Here is a 14,239-nt window from a genome sequence, read left to right as displayed (position 1 = left end):
TACCGAAAATGTTTGGTTCTAGCATACGGGCCTCATAGATGTCCCTGGGTGAAAATCCCTAAACCCGATGGTACTAGAGGATGACTCCAACGTCGAGACCGAGTGATATATGAGCGCACGAGGGCTAAATACCAGGAGGTCGAGTCTCTCACTGTGTCGTGGTCGGTTAGAAAGGAGTGTGGCCTTACTCGCCTGAGGGTAGGGGGCAATACTAGGCTGAGTTTATAGGTCCGCTATCGACGTGCCGGATAGGTATTGACAGACTATTGGCCAGGCGGATAGTGAGGTTTCTTACGCTCACTTGGACTGTGCGGCTAGGAGAGCGACAGTGCCATTTGGAGTGTATTGAACCCCAGTGATTATCCAGAATAAGAACTGTACTGATACAAATTGAGGATTGACATGCTTGAATTGCATCTCGCATCGCATGGCTGTGTTATGGCCGATGGCATTCATATCTTGCACAGCATAGCCTTGGTACGGCTGATCACATTCATGTACTCATCACCATGACTCTGCATTACTCTGATCTTGCATTCTGAGCACGCTTATATTGCGCACACACTTACACCACCCTCTAAGCTTCTATAAGCTTATGCACGATTGATGCGTGCAGGTGACGCCAGGGCGCAGCCATAGCATGTAGCAGCAGGAGCGTGCAAACGAGTTTTGGAGTTTCTATTTTTTGCATTATCTTATATTTTTCCCCTTTCAGACGCATTGTACTCAAAAGTTTTTTATCATAGTAGATTTTGTGGTGGTGTTCTTGTGGTTATTGTTCGTGGGTTATGCTTTTGGTTATGCTCATTATGAATCAGACTGATGATTATAAATCCTCCTTGTAGTATCTCAGGATCGGAACCTGGTGAATGGGTGCCGGGAGCCGAGAATGGGGTTCTACGGAGGCTGTCGGTGCCGAATTCGGCGATCGAAAATTTTGTGAGCCCGGTTTCCCAGTTCGGGGTGTGACACCACCTGCCACTTCCCCTTTTCCTGAGGTACCGGCTTCAACTGAGCCACGCTTGAAGTCCCCTAGGATGCTGCCCCTCTCCCCTCAACAACACCAGTCCCCCCACCACCCATCCTAACTCCAAAACTCCTGTCTCAGATCAGAAGAGGAGCCCATTCCTTCCATTCTGAGTGAGGCTCGTCTCTCCCTTGATCAAGACACCCCTGCAGAAGTTCTCTCAACCCATGTGCTTATTCAGTTATAGGAAAAAGCCATCTCACCTAAGGAACTTCCATCTTCGGGTGCAGTAAAACCGACTCGGAATCAGTCCCTGCTCAGAAATCTTCAGACAGTGAAGCGCAGAGGGTCTTAGAAAAGGGTGAACAATGCCAACTAGTATGGGAGATTAAGGAGGCTGAAGTGTTGCGGAGAACGGGTAGGCTAATCCTCCCATGGATAGCATCCTCATCTGGAATGTGTGTGGAGTGGGAAATGCTCCCACCATCTGCACTCTCAAGAGCATTGCGAGGCAATATCACCCAGTAATCATTGCCATCCTGGAACCCATGCTGCGAGATGATAAGCGTATCTGTATCGGTCTTAAACTGGGATTTCACACCTCCTGCTCGAACGCGGATCAGGGAAGCAAGATACGGGTTTTCTCAGCCCCTCTGCGTTCTACTGAAGTTCTCGAATCCTCCAACTAGATGTTATCCCTGGCAGCAGGGCTTTAGGGCAATACAGATAAGGTAGTGTTTACATTCGTCAATGCAAAATGTTCCAGGATCAACAGAAGAAGCTTATGGGTAGATCTTGCTATTCAAGGAGCGGGAACTACCTCCCTGTGGGTAGTCTGCGGTGATCTTAATGATGTCCTATCCCCATCAGAGAGGCTTGGGGCTGCCTCATTCGTTGTTCAAAACTCGTTGGAGTTTGCAGAAGGGCTGAATAATGCGAGCTATAGGACACCCAATTTATGGGAAATTGTTTTACCTAGTGCAACAGCCAAAGAGGCCAATCTCAGGCTTGGATGAGACTGGACAGAACCTACTGTAACAATAGGTGGTTCCAGACCTTCCCGGCCTTCCAAGTGAATCAAGAAGAAACTCTGATCATGCTCCTTTGAACCATTTAGGTTCCAGAGAATGTGGACTGTGAACGAGTCCTTCAAGGAAGTAGTCAGCATCTCTTGGAGCTCCAACCTTGCTGGAAACCTGATGCAATCGCTGCTTAGTAAGTTGAAAAATGTTAAATATGCGCTGGAAACCTGGAATAGGGAGGTCTTTGGGAACCTTTTCCTAAACCTCAAAAATGCTAAAGAAGACTTGCGTGTAGCTGAATGTGGAGCTCAAGGAGCTACAGATCCCTGCCTTACTCAAGCGTTGCAGTTAACCAGGGAGAAGGTGACACAGCTTGAGCTCTGTGAAGAGATTTTATAGAAGCAAAAATTGAGAACCCACTGGCTTAAGGAAGGTAACACAAAATTCTTCCACGCCACAACCACAGCCAAAGCCAGGAGATCAACGATCAGAGAAATCAAGCAGAAAGGGGGTGTGTCCTTGACAGATTGTGGTGAGATATAAAAAAAACGCAGCAATCGAGTTCTTTCAAAACCTCTTACAGGAGGCTCCGGTAGACCGGGCTGGGGATCTCCTTAGGTCAATCCCCTAGGCAGTTACCATGGAAGATAACAAATTCCTGCTGATGCACCCCTTGCTAGACAAGGTCCACGAAGCGATCAAAGCCCTCCCACTGGATGGGGCGCCGGGTCTAGATGACTTCTCAGGTGCATTCTTCCAAGAGTGCTGGGAAATGTTGGGCCAGGACATCTTAGGGGCAGCAAAATTCTTCTTTGATGGTGGAAGTCTCCTAAGGAGTCTCACCACGACTCTCCTATGCCTTATTCCTAAGATAAGCTCACCCAAAACCTGTTCTGATTTTAGACCAATTAATCTATGCAATTGCCTGTATAAAATATTTTCAAAAATCATAGCTACAAGATTGGGAAGGATTCTTCCAAGCATTATCCCTCTCGAACAAGGTGCTTTTGTGCAGGACATGTCTGTTGTGGAGAGTTACACGCTTGCCCAGGAGATCTTTCGTGACATTGATAGAAAACGAGAGGAGGAAACTTACTGTTGAAGCTAGATATGGAGAAAGCATATGATAGGCTCAATTAGGATTTCCTGAAGAAGGTTCTCTCCAAATTCGGTTTTGACTCAAATTGGATCGCCCTAGTGGAGAGGTGTTGGTGTAGTTCTTGGTTCTCAATCCTAATCAATGGTGAGTCTGCGGGTTACTTCAAGTCTTCTAGGGGCCTCCGCCAAGGTGATCTTGGCAGCTGAACTGCTCAGTAGGGGCTTCACCCATCTCATGGCAAGTGGCTTTTGTCAGCCCTTCAAAACTCACAGGAATTGCCTGCTTGTCTCCTATCTCCTCTTTGCAGATGATACGATCCTATTTGCAAATAGCAGCAGAGGATCCCTGAGGAAAATTTATAAATTCCTCAAGGACTATGAGATGGCTTCAGGTAAGAAAATAAACAAGGAGAACAACTTTTTCTTCCCCCTTCGAAGTAGTTTGAGTCCCATAGTAGAACAACCACTAATATCCTCGATTTTCGAAAAGCAACGGCGCCATTCATGTACCTGGGTAATCCTATTTTCCAAGGTTGGCCTAAAAGAGTGTATTTCTAGAATTTGATCAACAACATTCAAAACAGGATTGCCAATTGGAAGAGCAGGATTCTCTCCCAGGCAGGCAGATTGACATTGATCAACCACGTCCTATTGAGCGTTCCTATTCACACTCTGGCAGCAGTGCACATCCCAGCAAACGTTCTTTCAGATCTGAAGAGATCCTTTTCTGTTTTCTTCTGGTGGTGGGAAGGTGAAAAAAGAAGATGCCATTGGACTAGTTGGATGAAAATGTCTCTCCCCAAATCAGAAGGTGGGTTAGGGATAAGAAACCTTAAGTCAGTTATGCGGGCTTTTAGGACGAAGCTGGCATGGTCGATCAGATTCAACGGAACAATCAGTGTATGGTGCAACTTCATGAAGGCCAAGTATCCTATGGACGTCCACTCGATAGAAGGATTTAACAGCGCTTCTTCGGCTTCTCCTTTCTAGAAACAAATCTGCCCAGTTATTCCAGCTATGACAGAGAACACCCAGCTACTGGGTAAAGGCGATATCAGCTTCTGGGACAGGAACTGGTCGAGCTTGGGCCCTCTGCAAAGCTGGAGACTAGGCACTCTGCACACAAATATGCAAGCTCTTAAGGTCCAGGACATGATCGCTCCGATGGGATGGAAATTTCCTATGGAAGCTAGAAATCTGCTGCTTCAACATGCGTTGGACCACGTCTTTGATGAAGGAATCTGCACCTCTTCAGGTGAGGACAAGTGCATATGGCAGGGTTCCCATAGTGGTGATATGTCGATGGGGCTGGCTTAACAATCCAGCAGACCAAGGGGGGAAGAAAAATCGTGGCCAAATGGGTCTAGCATACTAATCTCCTGCCGAAGGTATCGTTACTATCATGGAAGATTTTCCACAAAGCTATCCCTGTGGATGGCTGCCTCCAGCCAAAAGGAATCCAACTAGCTTTTAGATGTACCTGTTGCTTCCCTCCTCTCATCCTGAATGTGGAGACCATCGACCACGTCTTCTCCCTCGATGGTACGGCCAATCAGGTCTGGAATTTCTTCAGCTCAGCTCTCAACGTGCGCAGCGCCCCTCCCTCCTCAACCACAAACAGATTTTCTCAATGGTGGGCGTACTCGTCGGCTTTCAATTCTATCTCACTGTTTTAAGGTCTCATCCCCCCTTTCATTTTCTGGGAGCTGTGGATGGCGAGGAACAACGCCAAGTTCGAGAATGCCAGCTCACATGCGTCAAGGATCATTTCCAAAGTCAGAAACTGGATCCACCTGTTACACCCCTACCTGCCACGACCCAAATCGATAAACCTACCTATTCTCCTTACGCTCAATCTTCTTGGAATAGAAGCTATCCCTCCTAAGCTGCCTAAGGCTTCGGTTGTGAAATGGGCTAGACCCCATATGGGCTGGATCAAGGTGAATGTCGATGGTTCGTCCAGAGGAATCCTGGGCCAATCAAGGGGAGGTGGCATGGGTAGATCATGCAGTGGGGATTTCCTCTTCGCCTTCATCTTTGGGTATGGATTTGGTTCAAGCACGAGGGTAGAAATGAGGGCAGTTCTGGATGGTCTAATCCAAGCAGCCCATTTCAGTTTTCTGAGAGTGGAGATCACTAGTGACTCAAGATCAGTTATCGCAGCCCTGTCCAAAAAAACTGCAGATTCTTGGACCTACTGGTACTGGAGAAAGAGAATCGAATACCTCAGTAGGATGATGGAAATCAAATTCAGCCATACCCCATGGGAAGCAAACGCTGTGGCGGATGGCCTAGCTCGTCTATGCAGCCTGAATCAAACTAACTCTATTTTCGACTCCAATTTTTCTCTCCCTTCGCTCTCCAGGGGCCAGCTATTCCTGGACAGAGTGGGCTTAGGCTACCTCCGAGAAGACTAACCCCTCCTTTCCTTTGTTTTGGTCACGTTTTCATAAACGATGGGGGGGGGGGGGGCTGCTTGAAATGGCGCCACTGTACAGGTTTGTGCTACTCTGATGATGAATGAAATGTTCTTGAAATGGCGCCACTATACAGGTTTGTGCTACTCTAATGATGAATGAAATGTTAATTTCTATAACCACACCCCCAAAAAAAAAAAGTCAACTATAGATAACTTCTAAGCTTTCATATAATCGATTAAACCTATCATTGTCATCAGCTTATGTATATGATGTGTAGATAGGCTGAAGATTACACTACGAGATCCTTGTGGTGGGGCCAATTTTTGAAGGGCTGGATGTTACATGCAGGTAATTTGGAAGTTATCATATAGGTGCACATAGCTTGTGGTCCAGCAGGTGGACCAAAAAACTACTCTTTGGTAATAAATAGTTGTTCCTAGAACCCGCATAAGAATGATGCGCAAACTTTGATTTTTGGTCGGGTCCACTGTGATGTCTATGTGAGATTCGTACCGACCATTAGATTTATAATCCCATTTTAAGTCTAAATGCAAAAAAATCTTGTTGACCTACAATTCAAGTGGACCACAACAATGGATATGATTGGGAGAGAGACTTCCACCCTTGATTGTTATACAGGTTGCACTGTAATTATTATATCAAATCCAGTCCAACCATTTTATGACATATTATAAAAGAGTCTTGGAGCCTAAAAATCATCCTCATTAGCAATTTAGGTGGGCTGCGCAAAGGGAAATGATTTATAGGTTGACCTTTGACTCTTATACAAATTTTAATTATGTAGACCATCTCAATCATAGATGAGGTTGATTTTTTACTTCCTTTGTAACATGGAGTAACACACATGGCGGTCACGGAGGATTTCACTAAACACCACCATGGGGTCTAACCAACCCAGGAACTCTTCCTTCTCTCCCATTGCATTTATTAAAAGCAGCAATTAACATGAGTTCTCATGCTAGTTGGACCTGAGGTATGGACCAACCAAGTGGACTTGAGTCTCTCTCTCTCTCTCTCTCTCTCTCTCTCTCTCTCTATATATATATATATATATATATATATATATATATATATGGGAAAAGGTACTATGCGCTCGACCTCACGAGTCTGTCCCATGAGGTCGGAGCTGTGTGGGCCCCACCGTGATGCATTTCAAACATCTACCCCATCAATCAGATGCACCGTTCCATCGTGGGCCTAGGTCTCAAAAATCAAGTCAATCCATGACTTGTGTGGGCCACACCACATACAGAAGTGGAGAGGGGCCGTGCACTATTAAAACATTCATAATCATTTTTTGGGCCCACCGAGATGTGGTTTGAAAATCTAGCCCATCCATTATGTTTGTCCCACTTGGATGAGGGTTCAGACCAAGTTTCAGCAGCATTCAAAACTCAGGTGGGCCCAACCAAGTGCTTTTATATGTTTTAACGGTGTCTTCACATGATTTTAGATGGTATGGCCCACCTGAGTTCTGTATACGGCTAATTTTTGGGATATCCCATAATTTAAAGGGGACCCATCAAATGCACGGTGTTGATGGTCGACACGCATCACAGTGGGGCCCACACAGCTCAACCTCACGGGAGCTTATCGTGAGGTCGGGCGCGTAGTACCTTTTCCCTATATATATATATATATATATATATATATATATATATATATATATATATATATATATATATATATGAAATGGTTTTATGCCCTCAACCTCATGGGAACTTCCCATAAGGTCGAGCTGTGTGGGCCCATCGTGATGCATGTCGAACATCTACCCCATCAGTCAAATGCACCATTCCATGATGGGCCTTAGGCTTAAAAATCAAGTCAATCCATTACTTGTGTGGACTACACCACATGCAAAAGTTGAGAGGGGCCACCCTCCTATTAAAACATTCATAATCATTTGTTGGACCCACCGAGATGTGGTTCACAAATCCAGCCCATCCATTATGTCTGTCCCACTTGGATGAGGGGTCAGACCAAGTTTCAGATGCATCCAAATTTCAGGTAGGCCCCACCAAGTGCTTTTATGTGTTTTAGGCATGTCTTCACATGATTTTAGATGGTATGGCCCACCTGAGTTCCGTATACGGATGATTTTTGGGATATCCCATAATTTAAAGGAGACCCATCAAATGCGCAGATTTGATGTTCGACACAAATTATGGTGGGACCCACACAGCTTGACCTCATGGGAAGTTCCCATGGGGTCGACCGTCCCATAAGGACGACGTATAGAACCATTTCCATATATATATCACACCATACCTTTTATAAAAACACTTTTCATAAAATTTAATTGCTGGGGCCAATTATTCCAAAACACGACTTTTTTCCCAAATTTCACCTCCCTTCTGGATGGAACCAGAGCTAGGGTTTGCACTAAACCTAGTTTTATTGTTCCATTCTTTCTCTTTTCTTTTACCTAATAATAGAGTTAGGGATTGAAATTCAACTCGATTGTGTATCCGAACAAGCCTAAGGCTATAAGATCAGTACAAATGAGTCAGACAACATACATGTTACGAAGTGTTTCACTTTTTTGGGATGGCAGTGTACCGGATAAGCTGTTGTTTCCAAGAAACCTGAAAATCGCAATGATCAGATACATACATCAAAAAGACTTCTGTAAAGAAAAATGGATTGAGGAAAGGCTGTTTAATTCTCACAGGACAACAAGGGCACTCATATTGAAGAGAGAATCTGGAATTGGGCCACTTAAATTGTTGAAGCTTAAATCCCTACAAAAGCAAACAACTTAATACGTTAGAATAAAATCAAAATTGATATGAAATTACTAAGAAGCCGAGTCAGAGATCGACAGCATGTGACAGGTCCTTTATATGGCCTACTAGATGAATGGTCCTGATCATACTGTGGGGAGGCATAACACGTCAGCCCAAATGTGAAAAGCAACAAATGTCAAATAGTACTAGCAAAATTTGTATCTCTCTGATGTTTCAAAAACCGGGAAAGTTGACTCAAATGGGAAAGTCCATTGGGTCAGCTTGAGTCGAAGCCTTGCCCAAAAAGCTGAAAGTAGAAACTAATAACCATTAAAAAAAATATATTATAAAATTCACAAACTAACGAAAATAAGGAAACCCATTTGAGTTTTATAATTAGTAAATAAGTTCCTCATTGATTTGACTTTACTCAGAACTCAATCCAGTTGAGTTGACTCAATGAGTTTTTTAATGCTAAATTTGCCTATGTTTAACACCCCCGGTCTGTTTTTTATACCAAGACGTGTGCTGAAGTTGATCAAGAAAGTTGGCCCGGATGGGTGGCTCGTAAGATCTCATAGTCTGCACAATATAGGACCTTCGTAAAAGTTGAAGATCAACTATGCACGTCCAATGGTCCACCTAACCACTATGGGAGTAGAGAGGTCTTATTACCCCTTTAATTCTACGGTCAAAATGACCTTTGAATATGATTAATGATTTGGATCATATAAGGGATGGGCCGGATGGACAAAATCTGTGATATATTATTTCTCCATTTCTATTAAAACTATAGAATACCATTTATGAATGATCTCATCCCTATTTAAAAGGAAGGGTTAAGGACTTTGGATGAGATTAGAAGTTATTCAGTCTCATCCAATCTCACTTTATCCCGATCTCAAATTCAAAGTTAATTTTAAACCTTGGAGTTTGAAATTCAACTTTAAACTACAAAGAGATAAAAATGATAAAAGGAGGAAACTTACATGGGACCCACCAACTAGAGGTTGCCCACAAGTGGGCCCCACGAGCCTATGTCCAACATATTTCACTCAATCACATTGTGGGATGAGCACAATATAGATTATCCATCTATCTCATCTCATAACAACCAAAATAAAAATCACGGCAAAAGAAATCAAAGGCATAAGATCAAGTGGATCACCATTATTTTCTTACAGGTTTCTAAGTATTAAGTGACCACCTAATTAGCTATCAATAACCCAAGTTTTGCAATGCTTGTCTTACTCCGTATGACCACACATGATAGAGTTGACTCCTAGTTTGGAGTACTCAGCCAACATACACACTTACCCAATTTATCGAGTTATTCTAAAAACATGATTTTTTACAAACATAAATTTAAATTAGTTTAAAATAATACTATATAATATATATACTTCTAAAATAATATTATTTATAAAAAACTGTCAAAAACTTGATAATGTCGAGGAATAAGTCTTTAAGTGGGCATTAATATTTCTAGAAACTTAGGTGGCGTTTAGCATGTTTACAAACAAGAGCTTATCGGTTTTTTTTTTTTTTCAATAAGATTTTAGGCTATTTGGTAAAAGTCTAATTATGGGGTTTATTTGTTTAGAAAGTAATATATAAGCTCCAATTTTATAGTTGAGGAGGGGTTACTTTTTGGAATAGAAGCAAGTAGACATTTTTTGCTAATTTTTGGACAAGTTTGTATTTAAACCTTTTAAGTAATTCCCATCTTGCCCTCTTATCTTCTCTTTATAATCGCTTTGAGTTTGGCCCTGCATGATGGATATGGACATTAAATGTGGGACCACATGATAGAAGGTTGACATTAAAGGTGGGCCCACATGATGAATGGTCCACAGCAAAGGTTGGACCTTTAAAAAAAAAAAAATTTTGTAGCATTTCATTCATATATTCAAAGAAGAACAAGAGGACATTCGGGCCCCTTCAGGATGAAAGAGTCTGATAGGGACCTATCGTAAAGGACAAGACATAACGATCATGAACAAAAGGACAAACCTCAACAAAGAAAATTGAGGTCCGACTGACACCGGGACTGAGCTAGCCAGTACTAATCCTGTCTGGGGCCATGCGAACGGTGCCGAGGCCAACTTTGTCAAGGAAAATGCTGCCCCTAACCTGACGGGGGAGGAGGGAGAAGTCCCTGATGAAAGAGGACTCCTATAAGCTGCTGCCCAGGCCGACCATCCCGTTAGCAGGGTCGTTACCCTCAAAGGTTGGACCTATATGATGGATGATGGACATCAAAGGTGGGTCACACATGATGGATGGCTCAGATCGAAATGTTACCTAGCCTGATGAACTATCCACATCAAGTGGGCCCCACATGATAGATGATCCACAATAAAGGTGGGACCCACATGATGGATGCTGGACATCAAAGGTGGGCCCCTCATGATGAATGACCTATATTCAACGTGGAACCCCACATGAAGTATGGTCTACATCAAGTTGACCCACATAATGAAGAAATTGTTATTAAAAAAAAAAAAAAAAAGTTGACCCACATAATGAATGGTTCACATTAAAGGTGGGCCCCACATGTTGGATGTCCTGTATCAAAGTGTGGCCTAGCATGATGGAACATCCACATGAAGTGGGCCCCATTTGATAGATGGTCCAGATCAAAGGTGGGACCCACATGATGGATGATGATCATTGAAGGTAGACCCACATGATGAACAACCCATATTGAAGGTGAGGCCCCACACAATGAATGGTCCATATCAAGGTGAGCCCACATAATGATGGAGTGGGCTTCACAGGATGGATGGCCCACGTTGTTACCTAATGGATGGTATACATCTAAGATCTTACATGATGAATGACCCATATCGAAAGTGGGTCATATGATGGATGATCCACATAGAAGGTGCGCCCCACATGATGAATGATGGATATCAAAAGCAGGCCCCATATGATGGACAATCCATTTCAAAGGTAGGGCCCACACTATGGACACATCAAATGTGGACTCTACATGATGGGTGATGGGTAGTGAACATTGAGGAAGCCCATATAAAGGACAATTAGCATTGATGGTGGGGCCCAAATGATGATGGCCTACATCAAGGTGTGCCCTTAATGATGAATGGTCCACATCCAAGACAGGCCTTGTATGATGGAAGACTCACTTTGAATGTTTAGTTCACACGATGGATGGTCCACGTCAAAGGTGGGCTCAATATGATGGATGATCCACATCCGATATCCAACATAGTGGATGGCTCAAATGTCTTAAAACATGAATATTGTATGTAATCATTCAGTCTTTTTCCATTTGGAGCATGGTCCATATATGGTGAGATCCACCAAAACAACTATCTGGATTGCTCCTATAATAGAGGTTTCGTAATCTTAAAAAATGATATCAACTACTCTAAAAAAGCTATTATTTAAATGTTTTACCAAACATGCTTATTTCAAATAATAGCTTTTCTGGTTTTAAAAGAGTGATTTTAATAAACAAAATGAGCTTATTAAAGTAGCTTTTATTGAAAAAAAAAAAAAACTCTTATTGAATTAGAGTAGAGATACCAAATGATCCCTTGGTGTAGCTATCATGACATTTTTCCCATACAGATATATAATTTAGAATTAATCAAGCCACTTTCATAGCGTAACCAAGTATGACCAATCAAGAGCCCTTTATTATTATATACTAAAGTAGTGACATTCAATCTCATCATCCTAAACACAAAAGGTGAGTGGCTAAGGGCACGAGTCACCTACGGGTCTGGTTACTCACATGTTACAATGATTAGATCGAAATAAAGCAATCTGCAGGTAAAAGGTCCATGCACGTTGCTACAATCTATGATGTAAAGTCAACAATACTAAGCATATGTTAGGTCTATAATACACAAATCATCTTACGTGAGATATGACTTATCTCATAACCTCATGACCTAACTCCTATTTAGGCCATAACATTAATCACATGAAGAGAACTGAAGCATTTATGTTATTCAACTTGAGTAGTCTCATCTTCAATCTTTTAATATTGAAGGCGGATATGACGCACTCATATCTCCATCCCCTATTCTTCACAATAGAGGGCGGTTCATGTTTCAACGTATGACCATCACCCTAATTGCACCTCTCTTGTACATTTAGGATTGATCAACCCATGAGAATGGGTGATGGCCTGTCAACGAAGGTTGAGATCCAATAAGAACTCAAGACAAATGTTGATAATTTACACATTTATTCAACAAAAGTGTTTAATACTAAATAAAAAGATGTATTATTCATTAATGAAGGATAATGAGTACAAGTTACAATCATATCACACAAGCTATTCTTAATCCCATTAGCCTAATGTAAACCTAGAATAGATCTTAGTTATAGGTTTCATCATAGGATCAGTTAACTTCTCCTTTGTAGGAATATAGCTGAGGGTGACCTTTTTATCTCTCACTTGATCATGGACGTAAGAATATTTAATCTCAATATGCTTGAACTTCTATTAGTGTTTGGGGTCATTTTCCAAGTCAATGACAGATGTGTTGCCTATCTTCAATGATGTAGGCTCACGAATGGATGGTACAATAGTTAGACCTTGTAAAATTTGCGAACCATATACACTTTTGAACTGCAACACAACATGTAATGTTTTTGGACTCTATAAATGAAAGGGTAGTGGGTGTTTGTTTCTTATTCGACTAAGATATAGCTCTCCCTCAGAGAAAGAAGACATATCTTGAAGTAGACTTTCGCTCATCGGTGTCATTACCCCAAGCGACATCTGAATAACCATTGAGTTCGAGATTTGTGCCTTCATAACATAGCATTAGATCATTGGTTCCTCACAGATAGTAGAATATGTATTTGACAGCTTGCCAAGAGACCGTCCCAAGTTAGTCTTCGATGCCATCAAGAAACTAGAATAAAAAGATCATAATCTTCTAAATGGATCTGAGTTACCTACTTGATGTCATTGAGGGGATCTTCGATTCCATTGAAAAACTCTCGAGGACTGCTTAATGAGATCGACTAGCACTTGAAAAATTATTGTTTTGGACATATGGTTTCACAGTAGCTTTGCACATCTTATAACATTACTTATCATGTCTCAATTAAGCTTTTAAGGTTAAGGGATGATCAACAAGGTTTACCTATAGGGTTAGGATCATCTAGAGGTTCAAGGTTTATTTTGGGTCAAGGGTTAGGGTCACCAAGGTATCTCATAAACATGTTCTTTGCGACTTGATGCTCATGTCATCTTGTGTCTTCGGTCTTCAACTTCTAAGGGCTCAACTGACTATATGACACATGAACTCATGTGATTAACAAACAAGGTGTACAAATCGGTGCAATAATACTCGTGACTTCTAAAGTGGAGGGGCGGTCCCTCCTAACCATAAGGGATTTTGTGAAGGAATCCGAGGAGATAAGAGAGACATATGCATCGATTGTAAAGGGGAAAGAAGTGGATCCCATGAATATTCTTGAGGAGATGAAACTACCATTACAGGAATTCAATGCAATCATGCATGATGAACTTCCCGATAGGTTATACCCCGTGTGGTATATACAACATCATATTGGCCTTATCCCAAAAGCAACTCTACTCTACCCAATCACCCTCATTATCGAATTATTCCGAAAATTGAGATATCTTACAAGGGCAAGTCGAGGAACTGATTTGTATGGGTCTAATGAAAGAGGGCATGAGCCCATTTGCTGTCCCAACCCAATTGACGCCTAAAAAGTTACTAGAGTCTAATGCCAAGGAAGTGGTTGATAAACACCGATGCCAAAGGTGTTTGAAGTGGGTGATAATATAGTAGTTCACTTATTCACGTACAGATTTTAGCTAGGACATATAAAAAGTAATAAATAAATAAATAAAAATGAAGATCAGTGCTTATATTTTTTATCCTCCCAATGGCATGGAGATGTCATGGAATTTCATTATAGCTGACTAATATGAGTATCATGAGCCAATTATCTATTGAATAACTC

At 42.0% G+C, this 14,239-nt stretch overlaps 1 protein-coding gene across 18 annotated transcripts in view; it reads right to left on the bottom strand.

Moving 5' to 3' along the window:
• LOC131220937 (probable LRR receptor-like serine/threonine-protein kinase At1g56130) overlaps nucleotides 1-14,239 on the bottom strand; it is a 129,309-nt gene that overhangs the window by 23,800 nt on the left and 91,270 nt on the right. For 2 of the 18 annotated variants that reach the window (XM_058215885.1, XM_058215886.1), the window contains exons 18-19: nucleotides 8,201-8,272; nucleotides 8,051-8,116 (exon numbers count right to left, since the gene is read on the bottom strand). The exons of the other annotated variants lie outside the window; for them this stretch is intronic. In XM_058215885.1, the coding sequence (XP_058071868.1) occupies nucleotides 8,051-8,116; nucleotides 8,201-8,272 (138 nt within the window). The remainder of the gene's footprint in view (nucleotides 1-8,050; nucleotides 8,117-8,200; nucleotides 8,273-14,239) is intronic. 18 annotated transcript variants of the gene reach the window in all.

Source organism: Magnolia sinica, chromosome 12 (assembly GCF_029962835.1).
Source record: "Magnolia sinica isolate HGM2019 chromosome 12, MsV1, whole genome shotgun sequence".
NCBI classification, from domain to species: domain Eukaryota; kingdom Viridiplantae; phylum Streptophyta; class Magnoliopsida; order Magnoliales; family Magnoliaceae; genus Magnolia; species Magnolia sinica.
The sequence above is the reverse complement of the archived record's forward strand: the minus strand, read 5'-3'. Positions and strand labels throughout refer to the sequence as shown.